At 42.1% G+C, this 27,771-nt stretch overlaps 1 protein-coding gene across 3 annotated transcripts; it reads left to right on the top strand.

Moving 5' to 3' along the window:
• Positions 1-134: 134 nt before the first annotated feature.
• LOC110534375 (uncharacterized) lies at positions 135-27,631 on the top strand. 3 transcript variants are annotated; one of them, XM_036933482.2, is made up of 15 exons: positions 135-304; positions 660-745; positions 13,410-13,795; positions 14,375-14,436; positions 14,636-14,796; positions 16,717-17,165; positions 17,765-17,826; positions 18,026-18,186; positions 20,108-20,682; positions 21,287-21,348; positions 21,540-21,700; positions 25,944-26,185; positions 26,327-26,388; positions 26,548-26,702; positions 27,060-27,631. In XM_036933482.2, the coding sequence occupies exons 2-15, from the start codon at positions 694-696 to the stop codon at positions 27,158-27,160; spliced, it is 2,691 nt and encodes an 896-aa protein (XP_036789377.2). In that variant the 5' UTR covers positions 135-304; positions 660-693; the 3' UTR covers positions 27,161-27,631. The 3 variants fall into 3 exon arrangements, with proteins under 3 accessions (XP_036789377.2, XP_090043367.1, XP_036789379.2); XM_036933484.2 differs by having other exon boundaries at positions 171-304; positions 13,413-13,795; XM_090187241.1 differs by lacking the exons at positions 20,108-20,682; positions 21,287-21,348; positions 21,540-21,700.
• Positions 27,632-27,771: the final 140 nt, after the last annotated feature.

Here is a 27,771-nt window from a genome sequence, read left to right on the forward strand (position 1 = left end):
CATGTCCTTTTTTGTAATTCACCAGGGTTTCCGCGTTGTTTTGCCAGTTTGTTGAGAAACTCTGCATAAAAATGTTGTTTGGCCATTCAGGTTTTAGGAATGATGAAGTGATGGGAGTGCTTATGTCATAACCCAATTACTTCCTCTCCTTAAATGCTCCCACATCTACACTCCCAAGTTAGTTGTTATTTGGCTGCGAGGCAGATAATTCTACATCTAGAAATCAGTCAATTCATTATCATTCTATTGTGGAAAGAAAGTAACAGGACTCCTCTACGTGGTAAACATAGTTATATTTCTAAAGGTGAGTGATGGATGTCATGATATCTGTTCTTTGATTGAACATTAATAGTCTCTTCTCACACACCTGAATGCATGAGAGTTGGTCTGCTCTTTGGTTTGACTATAGGCAGTCAAGCATATGAACACTTCTGACTACCGATGCATGTGTTGATTGATTTTACACTTTCAAATCACCTAGATTGTTAAATTAGCCAACATCGATAACATTTTTTTTTAAAACTACATTTAAAATACAATATTGGCTGGTTATTTCATTGATCAAATTCCACAAATCTTCCTTTTAATTGTCTGGTCCTATAATATTTTATTTGATAATTTGCTTCCAACTCTTCAATTTGTTCTCTACTCATTTGTAGGTGTTTCCAGGTAGCGGTAGCATTAAAAGGTGACATGTATTGGAAGATTTTGACAGCAGTTCTCTGCTTCTATGCAGTTGTTCCTGGTAAGTTTCTCCTGTTATTTACTCCTCTCTTGAGGAGCCATGTAATGCATCTCCTCTGTCTCCTGTGTGACGGCAATGACATCAAAACAAGTTGATGGTGTTGAAAGTTACTGTGTCATCAATATTGTTATTGCCAATCCCTGTCAATGTCAATTAAATAGTTGTTACTGGTGAATTACTGTATATTTTATTGCGATTTTGTTCAAAATAAAACTGAAATATCACAGTCCTGTTGGAAGGTGAACTATCGCCCCACTCTGAGGTCCTGAGAGCTCTAGAGTAGGTTTTCAACATGTATCTCTATCTCTATGTACTTTGCTCCGTTCTTCTTTCCCTCAATCCTGATTAGCCTCCCAGTCCCTGCCAATGAAAAACATCCCCACAACAAGATGCGGCCACCACCATAATTCACCGTAGGGATGGTGCCAGGTTCCCTCCAGACGTGAAGCTTGGCATTCAGGCCACAGAGTTCAGTCTTGGTTTTAACAGACTAGATAATCTTGTTTCTCATGTTCTGAGAGTCTTTAAGGTGCCTTGTGGCATACTCCAAGTGGGCTGTTGTGGACCTTTTCCTGATTAGCGGCTTCCGTCTGGCCACTGTACTATAAAGGCCTGAAAGGTGGAGTGCTACAGAGATGTTTGTCCTTCTGGAAGGTTCTCACATCTCCACAGAGGAACTATGGAGCTCTCTCAGAGCTAACATTGGGTTCTTGGTCACCTCCCTGACCAAGGCCCTTCTCCCCCGATTACTGTTAGGCTGGGCAGCCAGCTCTAGGAGGAGTCTTGGTGGTTCCAAACTTCTTCCATTTAAGAATGATGTAGGCCACTGTGTTCTTGGGGAACTTCTCGTTAAGCATTCAGCAGGAGGAGGTCTGGCCGTGCCCAGTTGTTTGGGCTACAGAGGAAGTGAGTCGAGAGCCCTCTGTGATTTCCGAGGGATCGCGGGTGACATCGGCTTCTCCCGGGATCTTCCGGGATTCCTTGGAGGCGAGGTGGGTGCTGTGGATGAGCGAGTGTGACCGGGAGCAGATTTCCTCTCCCTCCTACGTTCCCGTAGCCGCCCATCAATCCGTATGGTCAATGCTATGAGCGAGTTGAGATCCATGGGAGGCTCCCCGGCTGAAAGCACGTCTTTAACCACCTCCAATAATCCATGCATGAACGTGTCGAACAGAGCTTCCGGGTTACAGGCACTCTCGGTGGCCAAAGTGCGAAAATCTACTTCGTAGTCTGCCGCACTACGGGAGTCTTGACTCAGTTGCAGTAGCTGACGATCAGCCTCTCTCCTGGACAATGGAGAATCAAACACCTTTCTAACCTCCGCCACAAACTCCTCCAGACTGAGGCAAACGGTGGATTGTTGCTCCCACACCACCACTGCCCAGGTGAGAGCCCTCCCAGATATCAGCATTATCATGTACGCTTTCCTTGAGCGAACCGAGGGAAACAAAGAGGGCTGCAGCTCAAAGATGAGAGAACATTAGGAGAGATACACCCGGCTGGATCTCCAGCGTAGTGCTCCGGAGGAGGTAAGCGGGGTTCTCGGGAAGCCGGGGTATATTGGGGAGAAGTGCTGTTGGTAGAGGGGTAACTGACAGTCGGGGGGATTACTGTTGTGGCTTGCTGCTTAGTAGATAACCTATGGAATTGCTCCAGCAATGTGATGAAAGCGTGGTCGTGACATTCCACCAAGGTCTGCGTTCTTTCCATAAGATCTTGAAGTACTTCCTCGTGTCCACCAATGGCAACTCCTTGGACGGAGACAGCGTTGTGGAGCTGGTCTGAGTCTGCTGGGTCAGTCATTGCCAGTTCATACTATCACAACTCAGGATATGACCCAGATGCAGACACAGGAGGTGGATGGTTCAGCTCTCAGATAATTTATAATAACACGGGGCAGGCAAAGGGCAGGTTGAGGACAGGCAGAGATTCGTAATTCATAACTAGGTCAGATTCCGACAGGTACAGGACGTCAGGCAGGCTCAGGGTCAGGGCAGGCAGAATGGTCAAAACTGGGAGGACTAGAAAAGAGAAACTAGAGATACTGGAAAACGGGAAAACATGCTGGTAAGACTTGACAAGACAAGACGAACCTGCAACAGACCACCAGAAAATGTGGAGATAATGGGGGAAAATGGGAGACACCTTCTGGGGGGTGGAGACAAGCACAAGACAGGTGAAATAGATCAGGGTGTGACATGTTGTATGCTGCATAAGTCAATACATTGTATTGAAAGCAAAAAAGTTAGTAATAATGCTGCAAAGTGTAAACAAACAAGACAGACAGACAGACATATATCAAGCAGATAGACAGGCAGACATGTCTGTCGGTTTTCATATCTGTTCTCTCTCTGTTCTCTCAGTTCTCTCTCACACTCTCTTCTATAATCCCTCCTCTCCCTCTCTCTATCTCTCTAACTCTCTACCTCATAGTTATCCCCCTCCTTCTCTTCTCTCTCCCTCCCCCTTCTTTCATCCCCTTCACCCTCTTTGTCCTTTCTCTCTCACTCTCTATGCTCTCTCACTCCCCTCTCCCCTCCCTCACTCTACCCCTTCTCTCACCCTCCTCCCAGGACAGACAGATAGACAGACTGACCGACTGACAGACTGCCAGGCAGGCAGACATATCCACTCACAGACAGACTCACAGACAGACATGTCTTTTGGTTGTTATAGCTGTTCTCGTTCTCTCTCTATTATCTCTCTCTCTCTCTCAGATATTTTTTCAACCTCTGCCATATTGTGGATTCAGCGCTATCTATCTAATAGAACTCAAAGGGTTCTATTCAATGGAATCTTCTCTAATGTCAAACTCTTTTCTATTTTTACAAGTGACCTGCCACTGACATTACAGTTTTTCTCAATTGCTAAAAAACTAAAACCCATTGGCTGAACAAAGTTCTCAGTTGCCTGGACTCATTGAGCTAATTATGCAGACTGTTGTCAATACCTTAAACCATTTCACATGGTAAAACACAATTTCCAGATCTCACTTAGACTTTTTTACCAAAGCTCTAAACACATTCTCATTCTCAAAACACATTCTGCGCTCTAATGCACATGTCATCCATACTGGTAAACACAAGTGGCCACAATCAAATACAAATAGGGAACATACAGTGGGGCAAAAAAGTATTTAGTCAGCCACCAATTGTGCAAGAGAGGCCTGTAATTTTCATCATAGGTACACTTCAACTATGACAGACAAAATGAGAAAAAAATATATCCAGAAAATCACATTGTAGGATTTTTTATGAATTTACTTGCAAAAATGCCAGAACCACACAGGGGGACCTAGTGAATGACCTGCAGAGAGCTGGGACCAAAGTAACAAAGCCTACCATCAGTAACACACTACGCTGCCAGGGACTCAAATCCTGCAGTGCCAGACGTGTCCCCCTGCTTAAGCCAGTACATGTCCAGGCCTGTCTGAAGTTTGCTAGAGAGCATTTGGATGATCCAGAAGAAGATTGGGAGAATGTCATATGGTCAGATGAAACCAAAATAGAACCTCAACTCGTCGTGTTTGGAGGACAAAGAATGCTGAGTTGCATCCAAAGAATACCATAACTACTGTGAAGCATGGGGGTGGAAACATAATGCTTTGGGGCTGTTTTTCTGCAAAGGGACCAGGACGACTGATCCGTGTAAAGGGAAGAATGAATGGGGCCATGTATCGTGAGATTTTTAGTGAAAACCTCCTTCCATCAGCAAGGGCATTGAAGATGAAACGTGGCTGGGTCTTTCAGCATGACAATGATCCCAAACACACCGCCTGGGCAACGAAGGAGTGGCTTCGTAAGAAGCATTTCAAGATCCTCGAGTGGCCTAGCCAGTCTCCAGATCTCAACCCCATAGAAAATCTTTGGAGGCAGTTGAAAGTCCATGTTGCCCAGCAACAGCCCCAAAACATCACTGCTCTAAAGGAGATCTGCATGGAGGAATGGGCCAAAATACCAGCAACAGTGTGTGAAGACCTTGTGAAGACTTACAGAAAACATTTTACATATGATACAAATTATAGGCCTCTCTCATATTTTTAAGTGGGAGAACTTGCACAATTGGTGGCTGACTAAATACTTTCTTGCCCCACTGTATGTCATTGATTGAACACAACCACTCAAAATTGATTTAACCTGTTTCAAATCATGCGACACAACCAATATAAGCCATTTCAGAGAGCACACAGGTTGTTGAACGTGGGAAGGAGAAAGTCTGAGAATGGATACTGTGGTACAGTGCATTGTAGGCTGTATACTGTACAATGGACAAACTGTATGGCCCTGAACATTGTGCTTTCCATTTATTAACAGTACTGACTGCTCAATAGATTTTGACTGGTTGCGGGTTCATATCAACAAAGAACAAGAATTACAGTATCACAAGGACATCACAAGTAGAGGCGTTACACAAGTCAGAAATAACGATAAAATTAATCACTTACCTTTGATGATCTTCACATGGTTGCACTCACAAGACTCCCATTTACTCAATAAATGTTTGTTTTGTTCGATAAAGTCCCTCTTTTTGTTCGCACGTTCAGTATTGTTCAGTATTCCACAGGCTCAAAGGCAGTCACAACAGGCAGATGAAAAATCCGAAAAGTATCAGTAAAGTTCGTAGAAACATGTCAAACGATGTTTATAATCAATCCTCGGGTTGTTTTTAGTCATAATAATCAATAATATTTCAACCGGACAAAAGATTTGTCAATATAAAAGAAAGGCGCGCTCTCGGTCGCACGCATGAAAAACCTCTGGGACACTGTGGTGTCCACTCATTCAGAGTGGGCTTAGTCCCTCAATTTTCAGAATACAAGCCTGAAACAATTTCTAATGTCTGTTGGCATCTAGTGGAAGCCATATGAAGTGCAATTTGAGTCCTAAGTCATTGGAATCTGTATAGGCAGTCAATGGAAAACTACAAACATAAAAAATAATTATCAGGTTTTTGCCTACCATTTCAATTCTGTTATACTCACAGACATTTTTTTAACAGTTTAAGAAACTTTGGAGTGTTTTCTATCCAAATCTACTAATTAGGCATATCCTAGCTTCTGGGCCTGAGTAGCAGGCAGTTTACTTTGGGCACACTTTTCATCCGGAGGTGAAAATAGTGCCCCCTACCCTAGTTGTAGTCTGTTTTGGAATGGGTGGCCAGTAATAAACTGGTCCTGAACATCTCTAAAACTAAGAGCATTGTATTTGGTACAAATCATTCGTTAGGTGCTAGACCTCAGCTGAATCTGCTAATGAATGTTGTGGCTGTTGAACAAGTTGAGGAGACTAAATTACTTGACGTTATCATAGAATGTAAACTGTCATGGTCAAAACATATACAGTTGAAGTCAGACGTTTACATACACCTTAGCCAAATACATTTAAACTCAGTTTTTCACAATTCCTTACATTTTATCCTAATAAAAACAATTGGTCAGTTAGGATCACCACTTCATTTTAAGAATGTCAGAATACTAGTAGAGAGAATGATTTATTTCAGCTTTTATTTATTTCATCACATTCCCAGTGGGTCAGAAGTTTACATACACTAAATTAGTATTTGATAGCATTGACTTTAAATTGTTTAACTTGGGTTAAACGTTTCGGGTAGCCTTCCACAAGCTTCCCAAAATACGTTGGGTGAATTTTGGCCCATTCCTCCTGACAGAGCTGGTGAAACTGAGTCATGTAGGCCTCCTTGCTCGCACACGCTTTTTAAGTTCTGCACACACATTTTCTATAGGATTGAGGTCAGGGCTTTGTGATGGCCACTCCAATACAGTCGTGGCAGAAAGTTTTGAGAATGACACAAATATACATTTTCACAAAGTTTGCTGCTTCAGTGGTAGAAGTTGCTCTCGGAGGATGTGTTGGTACCATTCTTTATTCATGGCAGTGTTCTTGGGCAAAATTGTGAGTGAGCCCACTCCCTTGGCTGAGAAGCAACCCCACACATGAATGGTCTCAGGATGCTTTACTATTGGCATGACACAGGACTGATGGTAGTGCTCACCTTGTCTTCTCCAGACAAGCTTTTTTCCGGATGCCCCAAACAATCGGAAAGGGGATTCATCAGAGAAAAGTACTTTACCCCAGTCCTCAGCAGTCCAATCCCTGTACATTTTGCAGAATATTAGTCTGTCCCTGATGTTTTCCTGGAGAGAAGTGGCTTCTTTGCTGCCCTTCTTGATACCAGGCCATCCTCCAAAAGTCTTCGCCTCACTGTGCATGCAGATGCACTCACACCTGCATGCTGCTATTCCTGAGCAAGCTCTCAGCCCCGATCCCGCAGCTGAATCAACTTTAGGAGATGGTCTTGGCTCTTGCTGGACTTTCTTAGGCACCCTGAAGCCTTCTTCACAACAATTGAACCGCTCTCCTTGAAGTTCTTGATGATCTGATAATTGGTTGATTTAGGTGCAATCTTACTGGCAGCAAATTCCTTGCATGTGAAGCCCTTTTTGCTCAAAGCAATGATGACGTCACCTGTTTCCTTGCAGGTAACCATGGTTGACAGAGGAAGAACAATGTTTCCAAGCACCACCCTCCTTTTAAAGCTTCCATTCTGTTATTTGAACTCAATCAGCATGACAGAGTGATTTCCAGCCTTGTCCTCGTCAACACTCACACCTGTGTTAACGAGAGAATCACTGACATGATGTCAGCTGGTTCTTTTGTGGCAGGGCTGAAATCAGTGGAAATGTTTTTTGGGGATTCAGTTCATTTGCATGGCAAAGAGGGACTTTGCAATGAATTGCAATTCATCCGATCACTCTTCATAACATTCTGGAGTATACGCAAATTGCCATCATTCAAACTGCTGCAGCAGACTTTGTGAAAATGTATATTTGTGTCATTCTCAAAACTTTTGGCCACGACTGTACATTGACTTTGTTGTCGTTAAGCCATTTTGCCACAACTTTGGAAGTATGCTTGTGGTCATTGTCCATTTGGAAGACCCATTTGCGACCAAGCTTTAACTTCCTGACTAATGTCTTGAGGTGTTGCTTCAATATATCCACGTAATTTTCCAGCCTCATGATGCCATCTATTTTGTGAAGTGCACCAGTCCCTCCTGCAGCAAAGCAACCCCACAACATGATGCTGCCACCCCTGTGCTTCATGGTTGGAATGGTGTTATTCGGCTTGTAAGCCTCCCCTTTTTCCTCCAAACATAACAATGGTCATTATGGCCAAACAGTGCTATTTTTGTTTCATCAGACCAGAGGACATTTCTCCAAATAGTATGATCTTTGTCCCCATGTGCAGTTGCATACCGTAGTCTGTCTTTTTTATAGCGGTTTTGGAGCAGTTGCATCTTCCTTGCTTAGTGGCATTTCAGGCTATGTTGATATAGGACTTGTTTTACTGTGGATATAGATACATTTGTACTTGTTTCCTCCAGCATGTTCACAAGGTTTGTTGCTGTTGTTCTGGGATGGATTTTCACTTTTCACAACAGTGTGCATTCATCTCTAGGAGACAGAACGCATCTCCTTCCTGAGCGGTATGACGGCTGCGTGGTCCCATGGTGTTTATACTTGCATACTATTGTTTGTACAGATGAACATGGTACCTTTAGGCGTTTGGAAATTGCTTCCAAGGATGAACCAGAATTGGTCTTGGCTGATTTCTTTTGAATTTCACATTGATGTCAAGCAAAGAGGCACTGAGTTTGAAGGTAGGCCTTGAAATACATCCACAGGTACTCCTCCAATTGACTCAAATTATGTAAATTAGCCTATAAGAAGCTTCTAAAGCCATGAAATAATTTTATAGTATTTTCCAAGCTGTAAGGGGCACAGTCAACTTTGTGCATGTAAACTTCTCACCCACTGGAATTGTGATACTTTGAATTATAAGTGAAATAATTTGTCTGTAAACAATTGTTGGAAAAATGACTTGTGTCATGCACAAAGTTGATGTCCTAACCGACTTGCCAAAACGTTAGTTGGTAACAAGAAATTTGTGGAGTGGTTGCAAAATGACTCCAAATTGTGTATATGTAAACTTCCGACTTCAACTGTAGATAGAATGGTTGTAAAGATGGCCGTAATAAAGAGATTCTCTGCTTTTTTGACACCGTACTCGAAAAAGCAAGTTCTACAGGCTACAGCTGCTTTTTATTGTAATCAGAGGGCTGTTATAAGTACTATGCACACCAGTCTCTCTAGGCTAAGAGTTGAGGAGAGACTGACTGCATCACTTCTTCTTTTGATAAGAAACATGAATATGTTGAGATTTTTTTTGCATAGTCAACTTACACACAGCTCTGACACACACACACTTAACCCACCAGACATGCCACCAGGGTTCTTTTCACAGTCCCCAAATCTAGAACAAATTCAAGGAAACGTGCATGGAACTTCCTTCCATCTCGTATTGCTCAAATATACATCAAATCTGGTTTCAAAAAACAGACAAAGCAACACCTCGCGGGCACAACGCCTCTCCCTTATTTGTCCTAGATAGTTTGTGTGTATGCATTGATATGTAGGCTACGTGTGCCTTCATTTTTTTTTTACGTAGTTCTGTCCTTGAGCTGTTCTTGTCTAATGATGTTCTGCATTATGTCATTCTTTATTATGTTTCATGTTTTGTGTCGACCCCAGGAAGAGTAGCTGCTACTCTTGCAACAGCTAAAGGGGATCCTAATAAAATTCCAAATACCAAATACCCCGACAGACAGGCAGTTTAAAGTTTCAAGTTCTTCTCAAAATATTTGACTGATATTCTCTTCAGAATTAATTCTAACAAGGCAGTTTGTTTATTGTGTTATTTTTTGCCCCACTGTAAATTTTTTCGGGCTGATTGACTTAAATTGTCATATGCTGGTGATTTGGAAAGGTTCAACCTTTTTAACCCCTCAAAACTGTTCCAATGACCCCCAATTAACTCACTTCCTATAATCACAGGAAGCTGATATTGAATGTATGACTTCCTGGGGACACCTTTTAAAAATGTACCGAATTTGAGTCTTTACGTTAAGAATTGACTGTTCTACAGACGATGGAAGACAGTATTTTTGTGTAACCTCAGGGAGAGAATGAAGGACCATGTCGAGAATGAATTAAGTCACCTCCTATTTCCACAGAAGCTGAACCTTAACACAGGCAATCCCTATACAGTCAGAATGGATTTTGTGAAAAGACAGTTAGCTAGCTCAATCGAGTCCACGGGGCGTCATGGATATGTAAGGGATGTAGGGAATGCTTTTCTATGGAAGAAAGGCCTTGTTCTCGCTGTAAAGAGTTCATTTCACATGGTCAGCTGTAATCTTGCGTTCATCGAGAGCTTCTGCTGAACGATCCCAAATGTGAATTGTCTTTCTAGTCTCAACCATTCTGCAGATGTCACTCACAGCCCTAGCCCTAACCACTAGCAGACCGGACACTCCCGCATCCCCTGCAAGGCCGGGCCCATGCGCCCGTCATCTATGTCTATTTTCTTTTATAAATAAATATTTTTTGGTTTCATACAGCTTGTTTCACTCCAGATACAAATGTATACATACGAAAAACAACTTACATAAGCACACAAACAATGACTACATTTCATCAGCCCAGACGTGTATGCTCACACCCCCATCCCTAGTGCCTGCATTATTGTTAGCCACATGGCCTTAAATTGCACAGATTTGTTTTTCCTCTGTCAACCATGCTTTTTCAATATTTTAATACTAATCATTTGATTTTACATTGTGTTAATGATGGCGGATTGATTGATTTCCAAGTTTTTAGTCTAACGTTTTCTTGAAATGTGTAACGATCGTCGTTGGAATGAGGTGAGGACCAATGTGCAACGTCGTAAGTGTCCATCGTTTTAATAAAGTAAATGAACACAGAACAAAAACAACAAAGTGAGCGAACGAAACCAGAAACAATTCTGTCTGGTGCAGATACAAACACTCAACAGAAAACAATCATCCATAACTCAAGGGTGAAAACAGGCTGCCGAAGTATGGTTCTCAATCAGGGACAACGATACACAGCTGCCTCTGATTGAGAACCATACCAGGCCAAACACAGAAATACCAGATCATAGAAAAATAACATAGACCGCCCACCCAACTCACGCCCTGACCATACTAAAACAAAGACATAACAAAATAACTAAGGTCAGAACGTGACAAAATGAGTGATGAGAAGAGAATCGTCCAGCCCATTGGGTATCTCACTATATCCCCATATGCCCTGTCTTGAAATATGTAGACAAACAGATTAAAAGTACGTTTACAATGTAATACTTCTGATAGTCAACTTTCTAGCTCCGCCCATAATTGTTGGACTTCATAGCATCCCCAGAAAGCAGGGATATTGAGTAATTATTAGTTTTACACTTAAGACATAACTCTGCCGTTCTGCTGTAAATCATTTTGAAAGTAACCCTACAAAAAGTAATTCATAAACCTTTTTATTTTATACGTAGGAAGTTGTGTTTTTCAATAATCTACATGGGTAGTAGGTGCATCAGAGACAATAGGCCTATCATTGCCATGCATCTAATTGGCCTCTTGCTCAGCCCCGGCCTCCTCACTTAATTGGCTATCAAGTTTTTTTTTAAGTAAATTGGATCAGCAGGTCGGACTCGGATACGGAGAGTGAGATGGATAAACAAAAGGCGAGACCAAGTGGTGCACAAAAATCCCAAGAAAAAGTATTATCTGATTAAGCTCGTACCAAACTATCGAAGATCATTCAGACCAGTCAGCGAAGCCACCTCGTCCTCGACTGACGCAACACCATTGCATGTGGAAGAAGCTAGTACTTCTGCAGCAGCTTTCGATAGCAGCCCCCCCAATCCCAACAGATACCTCACTGCCAGCAATGACAGCAATGGCAGTGGCCTTGCTCCTCTTCCTCTCCACGAGAATAGTCACAGTTCATCTAGTGAGAGCACTGGCTCGCCATCTCCTCCTCCTCCTCTCCCAGAAAACCAAGCTGATGACCTGAGACCCTGCAGGGCTAATGAGGGACATTATCCTTCTCTGACCATTGGTAGGCCTGCTACGAGTGAGTTACGTACTGACAGGGTCAATTTCCCCGTTGATGTAAATTATGACAACATTAAATCAGTGTCAATATAAATAGTCCGGGTGGCCACTTGATTAATTGTTCAGCAGTCTTATGGATTGGGGGTAGAATCTGTTAAGGAGCCTATTGGTCCTAGACTGCTTGCCATGCGGTAGTAGAGAGAACAGTCTATGAAGTACTGGAGTCTTTGACATTTTTTTGGTCTTTCCTCTGACATTGCCTAGTATATAGGTCCTGGATGGCAGGAAGCATGGCCCCAGCGATGTACTGGGTCGTACGCACTATCCTCTGTAGTGTCTTGCGGATGGAGGCCGAGCAGTTGCAATACCAGGCAGTGATGCAACCCGTCAGGATGCTCTCAATGGTGCAGCTGTTAAAAATTTTGAGGATCTGAGCACCCATACCAAATCTTGTCAGTCTCCTGAGGGGGAATAGGTTTTGTTGCGCCCTCTTCACGACTGTCTTGGTGTGCTTGGACCATGTTAGTTTGTTGCTGATGTGGACACCAAGGAACTTGAAGCTCTCAACCTGCTCCACTACAGCCCCGTCGATGAGAATGGGGGAGGGCTCGGTCCTCCTATTCCTGTCATCCATAATCATCTCCTTTGTCTTGATCACATTGAGGGAGAGGTTGAGTCATTGCACAACACGGTCAGGTCTCTGACCTCCTCCTTATAGGCTGTCTCATCGTTGTCGGCTATCAGGCCTACCACTGTTGTATCATCAGCAAACTGAATGATGGTATTGGAGCCTGAATGCCAAGCGTCAAGTCGGGAGGAAACCTGGCACCATCCCTTAGGTGAAGCAAGTGGTGGCAGCATCATGCTGTGGGGATATTTTTCAGTTGCAGGGACTGGAAGACTAGTCAGGATCGACAGAAAGATTAATGCCTCAAACTAGAGAGAGATCCTTGATGAAAACCTTCTCCAGAGCACTCAGGACCTCACACTGGGACGAAGGTTCACCCTCCAACAGGAAAACGACCCAAAGCAAAAAGCTAAGACAATGCAGGAGTGGCTTCAGGACAAGTCTCTGTATGTCCTTGAGTGGCCCCGCCAGAGCCCGGTCTTGAACCCGATCGAACATCTCTGGGAAACCTGAAAATAGCTGTAGAGCGAAGGTCCCCATCTAACCTGACAGGGCTTTAGAGGATCTGCAGAGAAGAATGGGAGAAACTCCCCAAATACAGGTGTTCCAAGCTTGTAGCGTCATATCCAAGAAGACGCGAGGCTGTAGTTTCTGCCTGAGGTGCTTCAACAAAGTACTGTGTAAGGGTCTGAATACTTCTGTAAATGTGATATTTTTGTATTTTATTTTTAATACATTTGCAAACATTTTTAAGAACATGTTTTTACTTCGTCATTATGGGGTGTTGTGTGTAGATAAATCGTGTGGGGAAAACTATGTAATCCATTTTAGACAAAGGCTGAAATGTAACAAAATCTGGAAAAAGTCAAGGGGTCTGAATACTTTCCAGAAGCACCATAAGATTGCAACACTATGCTGCACCAATGTGTGTTGTCATCAGCAAGAAATTAGTTTTCTACTGAAAAAATATTATGCACGAGATTATTACACGAAAATGTAATACAGATATTGGTTCATTATATAAATGCATTCACTGTTTTTCAGTAGAACCTACTGCATCCCCAGCAGCTCCCACAACAACTGAAAATGCAACGACAACAGCCACAGCTGCCAACACCACAATCACAGCTGCAAACAATATCACCAGATCTGCCAACACTACAACCACAGCTGTCCCCACAACAGCCACAGCTGCCAACACTACATCCACATATGCCAACAATATCACCACATTTGCCAACACTACAACCACAGCTGTCCCCACAACAGCCACAGCTGCCCCCACAACAACCACAGCCGCTCCAACTACAACGCCCTCGCCCCCAATTGTTTTGGACCTGGTATTCAGCTCAGATGAGGTTTTCAGTCCTGCTCTGACAAATACCTCTTCACCTTTGTTCCAGAGTCTTGTAACGAAGACAATTCAAGCGGTAAGATTCTCGTTTACCATGCAATAGGAAAGTACCAGGTATCCACAGTAATGATTTAAATTAAAGGCAGCTCATCTGGGCCATTGAGCTTGCTTTGACAACCAATTTCAAATTAAATTTCAATTTTGTTTGGCATATTTTGATAATCTCAACAAATTACTTTTAGTGAAATGATCATGTGGATTTCATCATAGGACTCCTGTATTTCTTAAACACACATTCAAACATTTATACCAGGAAGTGAAAGTTTGCTAAAACAGAATATCATTTATCACAGATAACATTACCAAGACTGTAAAATGTTGTTAAGATTAACCTCTAAAACAGCATTTTAGAATAATGAAGTTATTGAAATATTGTTTTATATTTTTAGAATTTCTTGAAAAATATCCTCTACCAGGCGGATGAGTTGCCTATTAATTAGAGGAATGTTGTTTAGTCAATGCTAGCTATTATAGATAATGGAGAAATGTTGCTCTGGGATTTGTTTTGGGCAAATAGAACAATATTTTCAAATTCATATCAGTATTTACTGTCTCACATGTCACTGAATCACTCTTTATCATTTTTGTTTTTCAGCTTGAGCCTCTGTTTAAGACACATTTCCCAAACTTCATAAGAATGATTGTGTTGGGTTTCAGGTCAGTAAGCTGTAACACTCAGTATACAAAGTCAGTAACATTTATAAACCTTTTGTATACGTAGTGTAATTTATGTCTAAATCAATATTACCATTAAACAGTTTTAAATAGCTAGTACAACAGTTTACTGCTATCAACAACCATCAAACTAATTATAAAAAATAAAATATTCGGTCTATGCCTTGTTTTGTCATCCCAGGAGTGGTTCCATCATCACAGACACCCAGCTGGAGTTTGCTGCCGTTAACACAACTGCTAATGCGACCACACCTTTTGCTGATGCTGTGGCTACTACTCTGAAGGCTGCGATCACCAATGGAAGTTTGAGTATCAACATCTCAGCCATTTTCGAGATTACTGGTCAGTTCTTGCACACTTTAACACTATACATTTAAGCAATAAGGCACAAGGGGGTGTGGTATATGGCTAATATACCACGGCTAAGGGCTGTTCTTAAGCACGATGGATCGTGGAGTGCCTTGACACTGCCCTTATCTGTGGTATATCAAAATAAAATCTAATTGCATTTGTCACATGCGCCATACAGTGAAATGTTGTAAGGCGCCGGTACAGGGTCAATGTGCAGGGGCACCGGTGTTGAGGTAATATGTAAATGTGGGTAGAGTTATAGACAATAACAGAGAATAGAAGCATTGTTCCAGGGGTGGGGGCAATGGTAGAAGTCTGGGTAGCCATTAGATTTGCTGTTCAGGAGTCTTATGGCTTGGGGGTAGAAGCTATTTAGGAGCCTCTTGGATCTAGACTTGGCGCTCCATACCGCTTGCCATGCGGTAGCAAAGAGAACCGTCTATGACTAGGGTGGCTGGAGTCTTTGACAATTTTTAGGGTATTCCTTTGACACAACCTGGTATAGAGGTCCTGGATGGCAGGAAGCTTGGCCCCAGTGATGTACTGGGCTGTTCGCATTATCCTCTGTAATGCCTTTCGGATGGAGGCAGAGCCGTTGCCATACCAGGCAGTGATGCAACCCGTCAGGATGCTCTCAATGGTGCAGCTGTTAAACCTTTTGAGGATCTGAGGACCCATACCAAATCTTGTCAGTCTCCTGAGGGGGAATAGGTTTTGTCGTGCCCTCTTCACGACTGTCTTGGTGTTCTTGGACCATGTTAGTTTGTTGGTGATGTGGACACCAAGGAACTTGAAGCTCTATACCAGCTTACACTACTGCCCCGTCGATGAGAATGGGAGCGGGCTCGGTCCTCCTATTCCTGTCGTCCATAATCATGTCCTTTGTCTTGATCACGATGAGGGAGAGCTTGTGTCATTGCAAAACACGGTCAGGTCTCTGACCTCCTCCCTATAGGCTGTCACATCGTTGTCTGTGATCAGGCCTACCACTGTTGTATCATCAGCAAACTGAATGATGGCATTGGAGCCTGAACGCCAAGCGTCACGTCGGGAGGAAACCTAACACCATTATTAAGGTGAAGCAAGGTGGTGGCAGCATCATGCTGTGGAGATGTTTTTCAGCGACAGGGACTGGAAGACTAGTCAGGATTGACAGAAAGTTTAACGCCGCAAACTAGAGAGAGATCCTTGATGAAAACCTTGTCCAGAGCACTCAGGACCTCACACTGGGACGAAGGTGCACCCTCCAACAGGACAACGAACCTTAGCACAAAGCCAAGACAATGCAGGAGTGACTTCGGGACAATTCTCCGTATGTCCTTGAGTGGCCCAGCCAGAGCCCGGTCTTGAACCCGATCGAACATCTCTGGGAGACCTGAAAATAGCTGTAGAGCAAAGCTCCCCATCTAACCTTACAGGCATTAGAGGATCTGCAGAGAAGAATGGGAGAAACTCCCCAAATACAGGTGTTCCAAGCTTGTAGCGTCATATCCAAGAAGAAGCGAGGCTGTAGTTTCTGCCTGAGGTGCTTCAACAAAGTACTGTGTAAGGGTCTGAATACCTCTGTAAATGTGATATTTCAATTATTATTATTTTTATACATTTGCAAACATTTTTAAGAACATGTTTTTACTTTGTCATTTTGGGGTATTGTGTGTAGATTGATGGTGGGGGGAAAACTATGTAATCCATTTTAGAATAAGGCTGAAATGTAACAAAATCGGGAAAAAGTCAAGGGGTCAGAATACATTCCGAAAGCACCACAAGATTGCAACACTATGCTGCAACAATGTGTGTTGTAATCAGCAAGAAATTAGTGTTCTACTAAGAAAATATTATGCACGAGATGGTGTACACGAAAATGTATTACAGATGTTGATTCATTAAATACATGCATTCACTGTTTTTCAGTAAAACCGACTCCATCCGCAGCATCTCCCACCACAACTGGAAATGCAAAAAAAACAACCACACCTGTACCCACAACAACCACAGCTGTCAAAACCACAACCACAGCTGCCAACACTACAACCACAGCTGTCCCCAAAACAGCCACAGCTGCCAACACTACATATACATCTGCCAAAACCACAACAACAGCTGCCAACAATATCACCACAGCTGCCAACAATATCACCACAGCTGCCCCCACTACAACCACAGCTGCCAACACTGCAACCACAGCTGTCCCCAAAACAACCACAGCTGCCCCCACTACAACCACAGCCGCTCCAACTACAACACCCTCGCCAGCATTTGTTTTGAAGCTGGTATTCAGATCAGATGATGTTTTCAGTCCTGCTCTGACAAATACCTCTTCACCTTTGTTCCAGAGTCTGGTAACGAAGACAATTAAAGCGGTAAGATCCTCGTTTACCATGCAATAGGAAAGTACCAGGTATCCACAGTAATGATTTAAATTAAAGGCAGCTCATCTGGGCCATTGAGCTTGCTTTGACAACCAATTTCAAATTAAATTTCAATTTTGTTTGGCATATTTTGATAATCTCAACAAATTACTTTTAGTGAAATGATCATGTGGATTTCATCATAGGACTCCTGTATTTTTTAAACACACATTCAAACATTTATACCAGGAAGTGAAAGTTTGCTAAAACAGAATATCATTTATCACAGATAACATTACCAATTGTGCATAACATGGGAAATCACAAGACTGTAAAATGTTGTTTAACCTCTAAAACAGCATTTTAGAATAATGAAGTTATTGAAATATTGTTTTATATTTTTAGAATTTCTTGAAAAATATCCTCTACCAGGCGGATGAGTTGCCTATTAATTAGAGGAATGTTGTTTAGTCAATGCTAGCTATTATGGATAATGGAGAAATGTTGCTCTGGGATTTGTTTTGGGCAAATAGAACAATATTTTCAAATTCATATCAGTATTTACTGTCTCACATGTCACTGAATCACTCTTTATCATTTTTGTTTTTCAGCTTGAGCCTCTGTTTAAGACACATTTCCCAAACTTCATCAGAATGATTGTGGTGGGTTTCAGGTCAGTAAGCTGTAACACTCAGTATACAAAGTCAGTAACATTTATAAACCTTTTGTATACGTAGTGTAATTTATTTATAAATCAATATTACCATTAAACAGTTTTAAATAGCTAGTACAACAGTTTACTGCTATCAACAAACATCAAACTAATTATAAAAAATAAAATATTCGGTCTATGCCTTGTTTTGTCATCCCAGGAGTGGTTCCATCATCACAGACACCCAGCTGGAGTTTGCTGCCGCTAACACAACTGCTAATGCGACCACACCTTTTGCTGATGCTGTGGCTACTACTCTGAAGGCTGCGATCACCAATGGAAGTTTGAGTATCAACATCTCAACCAATTTCAATATTACTGGTCAGTTCGTGCACACTTCAACATTATACATTTAAGCAATAAGGCACGAGGGGGTGTGGTATATGGCTAATATACCACGGCTAAGGGCTGTTCTTAAGAACAACGCATCGTGGAGTGCCTTGACACTGCCCTTATCTGTGGTATATCAAATTCAAATCAAATTGCATTTGTCACATGCGCCATACAGTGAAATGCTGTAAGGCGCCGGTACAGGGTCAATGTGCAGGGGCACCAGTGTTGAGGTAATATGTAAATGTAGGTAGAGTTATAGATAATAACAGAGAATAGAAGCATTGTTCCAGGGGTGGGGGCAATGCTAGCAGTCTGGGTAGCCATTAGATTTGCTGTTCAGGAGTCTTATGGCTTGGGGGTAGAAGCTTTTTAGGAGCCTCTTGGATCTAGACTTGGCGCTCCATAACGCTTGCCATGCGGTAGCAAAGAGAACCGTCTATGACTAGGGTGGCTGGAGTCTTTGACAATTTTTAGGGTATTCCTTTGACACCGCCTGGTATAGAGGTCCTGGATGGCAGGAAGCTTGGCCACAGTGATGTACTGGGCCATACGCACTATCCTCTGTAATGCCTTGCGGATGGAGGCCGAGCAGTTGCCATACTAGGCAGTGATGCAACCCGTCAGGATGCTCTCAATGGTGCAGCTGTTAAACCTTTTGAGAATCTGAGGACCCATACCAAATCTTGTCAGTCTCCTGAGGGGGAATAGGTTTTGTCGTGCCCTCTGCACGACTGTCTTGGTGTTCTTGGACCATGTTAGTTTGTTGGTGATGTGGACATCAAGGAACTTGAAGCTCTATACCAGCTTACACTACTGCCCCGTCGATGAGAATGGTGGCGGGCTCGGTCCTCCTATTCCTGTCGTCCATAATCATCTCCTTTGTGTTGATCACGTTGAGGGAGAGGTTGTGTCATTGCACAACACGGTCAGGTCTCTGACCTCCTCCCTATAGGCTGTCTCATCGTTGTCGGTGATCAGGCCTACCACTGTTGTATCATCAGCAAACTGAATGATGGCATTGGAGCCTGAATGCCAAGCGTCAAGTCGGGAGGAAACCTGGCACCATCCCTTAGGTGAAGCAAGGTGGTGGCAGTATCATGCTGTGGGGATGTTTTTCAGCGACAGGGAATGGAAGACTAGTCAGGATCGACAGAAAGTTTAACGCCGCAAACTAGAGAGAGATCCTTGATGAAAACCTTGTCCAGAGCACTCAGGACCTCACACTGGGACGAAGGTTCACCCTCCAACAGGACAACGACCCTTAGCACAAAGCCAAGACAATGCAGGAGTGGCTTCGGGACAAGTCTCTGTATGTACTTGAGTGGCCCAGCCAGAGCCCGGCCTTGAACCCGATCGAACATCTCTGGGAGACCTGAAAATAGCTGTAGAGCAAAGCTCACCATCTAACCTTACAGAGCATTAGAGGATCTGCAGAGAAGAATGGGAGAAACTCCCCAAATACAGGTGTTCCAAGCTTGTAGCGTCATATCCAAGAAGCAGCGAGGCTGTAGTTTCTGCCTGAGGTGCTTCAACAAAGTACTGAGTAAGGGTCTGAATACCTCTGTAAATGTGATATTTCAATTTTTTATTTTTTAATACATTTGCAAACATTTTTAAGAACATGTTTTTACTTCGTCATTATGTGGTATTGTGTGTAGATTGATGGTGGGGGGAAAACTATGTTATCCATTTTAGAATAAGGCTGAAATGTAAAAAAATCGGGAAAAAGTCATTGGGTCTGAATACTTTGCGAAAGCACCACAAGATTGCAACACTATGCTGCAACAATGTGTGTTGTAATCAGCAAGAAATTAGTGTTCTACTGAGAAAATATTATGCACGAGAAGGTGTACACGAAAATGTAATACAGAAGTTGATTCATTAAATAAATGCATTCACTGTTTTTCAGTAAAACCGACTCCGTCCGCAGCATCTCCCACCACAACTGGAAATGCAACAACGACAACCACAGCTGTCCCTAAAACAACCACAGCTGTCCCCACAACAACCACAGCTGTCAACACTACAACCACAACTGCCAACACTACAACCACAGCTGCCAACACTACAACTACAGCTGCCAAAACCACAACCACAGCTGCCAAAACCACAACCACAGCTGCCAACACTACAACCACAACTGCCAACACTACAACCACAGCTGCCAACACTACAACCACAGCTGCCAAAACCACAACCACAGCTGCCAAAACCACAACCACAGCTGCCAAAACCACAACCACAGCTGCCAACACTGCAACCACAGCTGTCCCCAAAACAGCCACAGCTGCCCCCACAACAACCACAGCTGCCAACACTGCAACCACAGCTGCCCCCACTACAACCACAGCAGCTCCAACTACAACACCCTCGCCAGCATTTGTTTTGAAGCTGGTATTCAGATCAGATGATGTTTTCAGTCCTGCTCTGACAAATACCTCTTCACCTTTGTTCCAGAGTCTGGTAATGAAGACAATTAAAGCGGTAAGATCCTCGTTTACCATGCAATAGGAAAGGACCAGGTATCCACAGTAATGATTTAAATTAAAGGCAGCTCATCTGGGCCATTGAGCTTGCTTTGACAATCAATTTCAAATTAAATTTCAATTTTGTTTGGCACATTTTGATAATCTCAACAAATTACTTTTAGTGAAATGATCATGTGGATTTCATTATAAGACTCCTGCATTTTTTAAACACACATTCAAACATTCATAGCAGGAAGTGAAAGTTTGCTAAAACAGAATATCATTTATCACAGATAACATTACCAATTGTGCATAACATGGGAAATCACAAGACTGTAAAATGTTGTTAAGATTAACCTCTAAAACAGCATTTTAGAATAATGAAGTTATTGAAATATTGTTTTACATTTTTAGAATTTCTTGAAAAATATCCTCTACCAGGCGGATGAGTTGCCCATTAATTAGAGGAATGTTGTTTAGTCAATGCTAGCTATTATGGATAATGGAGAAATGTTGCTCTGGGATTTGTTTTGAGCAAATAGAACAATATTTTCATATTCATATCAGTATTTACTGTCTCACATGTCACTGAATCACTCTTTATAATTTTTGTTTTTCAGCTTGAGCCTCTGTTTAAGGCACATTTCCCAAACTTCATAAGAATGATTGTGTTGGGTTTCAGGTCAGTAACACTCAGTATACAAAGTCAGTAACATTTATAAACCTTTTGTATACGTAGTGTAATTTATTTCTAAATCAATATTACCATTAAACAGTTTTAAATAGCTAGTACAACAGTTTACTGCTATCAACAACCACCAAACTAATAATAAAAATAAAATATTCGGTCTATGCCTTGTTTTGTCATCCCAGGAGGGGTTCCATCATCACAGACGCCCAGCTGGAGTTTGCTGCCGTTAACACAACTGCTAATGCGACCACACCTTTTGCTGATGCAGTGGCTACTATTCTGAAGGCTGCGATCACCAATGGAAGTTTGAGTATCAACATCTCAGCCAATTTCAATATTACTGGTCAGTTCTTGCACACTTCAACATTATACATTTAATAAGCAATAAGGCACGGGAGGGTGTGGTATATGGCTAATATTCCACGGCTATTGGCTGTTCTTAAGCACGACACATCGTGGAGTGCCTTGACACTGCCCTTATCCGTGGAATATCAAATTCAAATCCGGTACAGAGACAATGTGCAGGGGCACCGGTGTTAAGGTAATTTAGGTAGAGTTTTAGATAATAACAGAGAATAGCAGCTATGGTCCAGGTGTGGGTTCAATGCTAATAGTCTGGGTAGCCATTTGATTAGCTGTTCAGGAGTCTTATGGCTTGGTAGAACCTATTTAGGAGCCTCTTGGACCTAGACTTGGTGCTCTGGTACCGCTTGCTGTGTGGTTGCAGAGAGAACAGTCTATGACTAGGGTGGCTGGAGTCGTTGACAATTTTTAGGGTCTTCCTTTGACACCTTCTGGTATAGAAGTCCTGGATGGTAGGAAGATTTGCCCCAGTGATGTACTAGGCCATACGCGCTATCCTCTGTAGTGCCTTGCAGATGGAGGCCGAGCAGTTGCAATACCAGGCAGTGATGCAACCCGCCAGGATCTCTGGTCTCTGACCTCCTCCCTGTAGACTGCCTTATCATTGTCGCTGATCAGGCCTACCACTGTTGTGTTATCAGCAAACTTAATGATGGTGTTGTAGTCTTGCCTTGCTGTGCTGTCATGAGTTAACAGTGAGTACAGGAGGGGACTGAGCACGCACCCCTGAGGGGCCCCCGTGTTGAGGGATAGAGTGGCGAATGTGTTGTTACCTACCCTACCACCTGGGGACGGCCCGTCAGGAAGTCTTTGATCCAGTTGCAGAGGGAGGTGTTCAGTCCCATGGTCCTTAACTTAGTGTTGAGCCCTCAAAGAACCGTAGTGCATTCAAATCAAGATGATGCCGGAGAACAAGGCTGACGTTTTACGTATTCCTAAACAGTTGTGTTTTTATGTTTGTTTCTTTGCTTTGTTTGTAACTTATTTTATTTATTTTGTTCATAATGTTGCTGCTACCATCTCTTATGACCATAAATAACTGCAATTACTCACCACGGACTGGCAGAATCCTTTTTTCCCTTTAACCTCTCTAGGGTAGGGAGCAGCATTCGGAATTTTGAATGAAAAGCATGCCCACATTTAACGGCCTGCTACTGAGGCCCAGAAGATATGATATGCATATACAGTGGGGCAAAAAAGTATTTAGTCAGCCACCAATTGTGCAAGTTCTCCCACTTAAAAAGATGAGAGGCCTGTAATTTTCAACATAGGTAAACTTCAACTATGACAGACAAAATTAGAAAAAAAATCCAGAAAGTCACATTGTAGGATTTTTAATGAATTTATTTGGTTTTGCAGTTTTCTATTCAATGCCATTACAGTATCCATTGACTTAGGACTCCATTTGCAGTTTCTATGCCTTACACTAGATGTCAACAGTCTTTAGAAATCGTTTCAGGCTTGTATTCTTATAAATGAGGGGTAAGACCAATCTGAACGAGAGGACCCTAACGCGACGCAGAGTTTTTTCAGGCGCATGTACATTTCTTGCTTACCTTTTACAGTGCCTTGCGAAAGTATTCGGCCCCCTTGAACTTTGCGACCTTTTGCCACATTTCAGGCTTCAAACATAAAAGTGATATAAACATCTCAAGGATGATCAATGGAAACAGGATGCACCTGAGCTAAATTTATAGTCTCATAGCAAAGGGTCTGAATACATATGTACAGTGCCTTAGTATTCGGCCCCCTTGAGCTTTGCGACCTTTTGCCACATTTCAGGCTTCAAACATAAAGATATAAAACTGTATTTTTTTGTGAAGAATCAACAACAAGTGGGACACAATCATGAAGTGGAACGACATTTATTGGATATTTCAAACTTTTTTAACAAATCAAAAACTGAAAAATTGGGCGTGCAAAATTATTCAGCCCCCTTAAGTTAATACTTTGTAGCGCCACCTTTTGCTGCGATTACAGCTGTAAGTCGCTTGGGGTATGTCTCTATCAGTTTTGCACATCGAGAGACTGACATTTTTTCCCATTCCTCCTTGCAAAACAGCTCGAGCTCAGTGAGGTTGGATGGAGAGCATTTGTGAACAGCAGTTTTCAGTTCTTTCCACATATTCTCGATTGGATTCAGGTCTGGGCTTTGACTTGGCCAATCTAACACCTGGATATGTTTATTTTTGAACCATTCCATTGTAGATTTTGCTTTATGTTTTGGATCATTGTCTTGTTGGAAGACAAATCTCCGTCCCAGTCTCAGGTCTTTTGCAGACTCCATCAGGTTTTCTTCCAGAATGGTCCTGTATTTGGCTCCATCCATCTTCCCATCAATTTTAACCATCTTCCCTGTCCCTGCTGAAGAAAAGCAGGCCCAAACCATGATGCTGCCACCACCATGTTTGACAGTGGGGATGGTGTGTTCAAGGTGATGAGCTGTGTTGCTTTTACGTCTTGCATTGTTGCCAAAAAGTTAAATTTTGGTTTCATCTGACCAGAGCACCTTCTTCCAAATGTTTTGTGTGTCTCCCAGGTGGCTTGTGGCAAACTTTAAACGACACTTTTTATGGATATCTTTAAGAAATGCCTTTCTTCTTGCCACTCTTCCATAAAGGCCAGATTTGTGCAATATACGACTGATTGTTGTCCTATGGACAGAGTCTCCCACCTCAGCTGTAGATCTCTGCAGTTAATCCAGAGTGATCATGGGCCTCTTGGCTGCATCTCTGATCAGTCTTCTCCTTGTATGAGCTGAAAGTTTAGAGGGAGGGCCAGGTCTTGGTAGATTTGCATTGGTCTGATACTCCTCCCATTTCAATATTATCACTTGCACAGTGCTCCTTGGGATGTTTAAAGCTTGGGAAATATTTTTGTATCCAAATCCGTCTTTCAACTTCTTCACAACAGTATCTCGGACATGCCTGGTGTGTTCCTTGTTCTTCATGATGCTCTCTGCGCTTTTAACGGACCTCTGAGACTATCACAGTGCAGGTGCATTTATATGGAGACTTGATTACACACAGGTGGATTGTATTTATCATCATTAGTCATTTAGGTCAACATTGGATCATTCAGAGATCCTCACTGAACTTCTGGAGAGAGTTTGCTGCACTGAAAGTAAAGGGGCTGAATAATTTTGCACGCCCAATTTTTCAGTTTTTGATTTGTTAAAAAAGTTTGAAATATTCAATAAATGTCGTTCCACTTCATGATTGTGTCCCACTTGTTGTTGATTCTTCACAAAAAAATACAGTTTTATATCTTTATGTTTGAAGCCTGAAATGTGGCAAAAGGTCGCAAAGTTCAAGGGGGCCGAATACTTTCGCAAGGCACTGTATATAGGCGACGTTATTGTCCGGTTGAAATATTATAGATCTTTTAGGCTAAAAAACAACTTGATGGTTGAATATAAACAATGTTTGACATGTTTCTATAAACTTTACGGCTACAGTTTGGATTTTTTTGTCTGATTGTTTTGACTGAGTTTGAGCCTGTGGATTACTGAAGAAAACGGCGCTAACAAGTGTTTTGGATATAAAGAGACTTCATCGAACAAAAGGAACATTTATTGAGTAAATTAATGTCTTCTGATTAACACAATATGAAGATCATCAAAGGTAAGGGATTCATTTTATCTCTATTTCTGAGTTTTGTAAGGCTTCTGCTTGGCTGGTTACTGTTCTGGGCTAGGTATGTTCTGGGCTAGGTATGCTTTCCCTGAAAAGCATTTTATAAATATGACACTGTGGTTGGTTTAACAAGAATTTAATCTTTAAACCTATTTAAAATATGTTTTGTTTTCTGAATTTTTATAATGATCACAGCAACATTAATTGTATTTGTTTATTTACAGGGGACAATTACACAGCCACAATACAAATACTCACTAAAACAATACAAAATAGTCATTAGGATATTTTAGCCATCCGCATTAGGAGACGTCCTAAATGCCTCCTATGATGAGTGAGTGTGATGTTGCAAAAACAAAAACAAATTACATTTGGGACGTCTGCCCTGAAAGGCCTGTGCGCAGCCCTGACTACGGCACATCAACACATACAATTATGCACTACTGTGCTGCAAAACTGTGTGTGGTAATCCGCAAGGAATTTGTATCTACAAAGAAAAAGATTATGCACAAGATGTTAGAAATGGTATACATTCAAATTAAATACAGATGTTGATTCATTATATGAATGTATTGATTTGTTTTTCAGTCCTAGCTAATCCAACGACAGCAGCTCCCACAACAACCACAGCTGCCCCATTAACTACCACAGCTGCTCCCACAACTACCACCCGTGCACCAACAACAACTACAGCTGCCGTTGCCCCGACGACCACCGCAGCCCCAAATGTTTTGCTTCTAGAGTTCAGTTCAGATGAGACCTTTACCGAAACTCTCTCAAACAACGCCTCACAAGCTTTCCGGGATCGGGCTACTACTATAAAAAACGAGGTAAGGTAATTTTTTGCAATCAAGCAGCAAATAGAGTTTGTAACGTTAGTTGATTTCAAATTTCCCAGCTATGAACCTTCTAAGGTCTGTGATTTCTGTCTTGATCCTGAAGTCTTCATACCATCTCTGTTTGCTTTTCAGATTGAGCCAGTCTATCGCAAAGTCTTTAGAAGTTTCATTCAGCTTGTTGTGTTGAGTTTCAAGTGAGTGGCAGTCTGAGTTCAATAATGATCTGGGTGTTCTTCTAATAGATGTACAAATTGTCATTTTTCCAATTTACTTCAGCCAGTGTTTTTTTCTGACTTTTAAGGGACTGTACCACTTTTTTTACCTTAGCTTTGTTCCTTGTTTTGCATTCACAGACGTGGTTCCATCATCACAAGCTGCAGAATGGAGTTTGGACTTACTGGTAACGGGATTGCACCCACTGCTGATATGGTGAAAAAGGTTCTGGTGGATGAAGTCAACAACGGGAATTTAAATATCCGTGTCAATGCCAGCTCCATCGTTGTCAACGGTCAGTTCAACACATCACCTACTGATATTTCTGACATGTCACGCTCAACATTTGACCACAATCATAGCTGCCCATCTTCATTCTGCGTCACTTCTCTATACCATGCACTTGACATAAGGTGGCACAATGTCACTCTATTCAGAGCAACACATAACAAGTCAGACAGGGACAGAGTTGAACCTAAATAAACGTCACCATTTACACCAATTACGGCAGAAAGGACTAATGTCTAGTGTTCTTTTCCATCACCTTTGTCTTAAACTCACCCAGGCAACTCGTGTTCAGATAGTGATGATGATTATAAATTGTACATGTGTTTCAAGTGTTTTAACGGGAATCCCATTTTTATATCCACAGTTCTCAGCTCATCCATGTCTCCAGTGGTAAACAGTGTGTTCTCCTCTTTTGGAATGACCCTGGTTTTCCTGCTGCTGTCTGCTGCAATGCACAGACTTTAAGACCAGGACAAACCATTTTTCCAGTGAAATTTGTCTATAGCATATGCATATTAGGATCCAGCCATCAGCTGTTGTTATGTGAAGTCATCACATCAAAGAGAAAAGTGCTCTATCATTCAAATGAAATTATATTAGTTTAATCCTAGATGCTCTTTAACGTAATGTTAAACCTATTGTACAGGAATGGATGCGTAAGTAGACTTTGTTTGTTTGGTTATAGCCCATAGTAAAATATGATGTAGAGCACGTTTGAAAATACATTGAGTGTGTGTATAGAGTAAACCTTTTTAGTGGATTGAATTTCAATATGGAGTTAATGAAGGAAGGGCCAACAATGAAACCCGACCTGAAGATAATCCCAATCATCAAAATCACCCATTATCGCTATTGTGAGAATATGTCTGCGTTAATACAATTATCCCTTGTGTTTACTGTTGATTTGATTAAAATAAAAAGGAAACTTTGGAAGAACTTTCACTTGTCAGTTTTTTTTTTTAAATAGTCCCAAAAACATCTAGAAATCTACTCGTTATTACTGTTACGTTCGTCGATGGAAAGACCGCAAGGCGTGGTAGGCGTACATTTTAATTTATTAAATGAACACCGAAAAA

Source organism: Oncorhynchus mykiss, chromosome 10 (genome assembly GCF_057628025.1).
Source record: "Oncorhynchus mykiss isolate SJ-2025 chromosome 10, ASM5762802v1, whole genome shotgun sequence".
NCBI classification, from domain to species: Eukaryota; Metazoa; Chordata; class Actinopteri; order Salmoniformes; family Salmonidae; genus Oncorhynchus; species Oncorhynchus mykiss.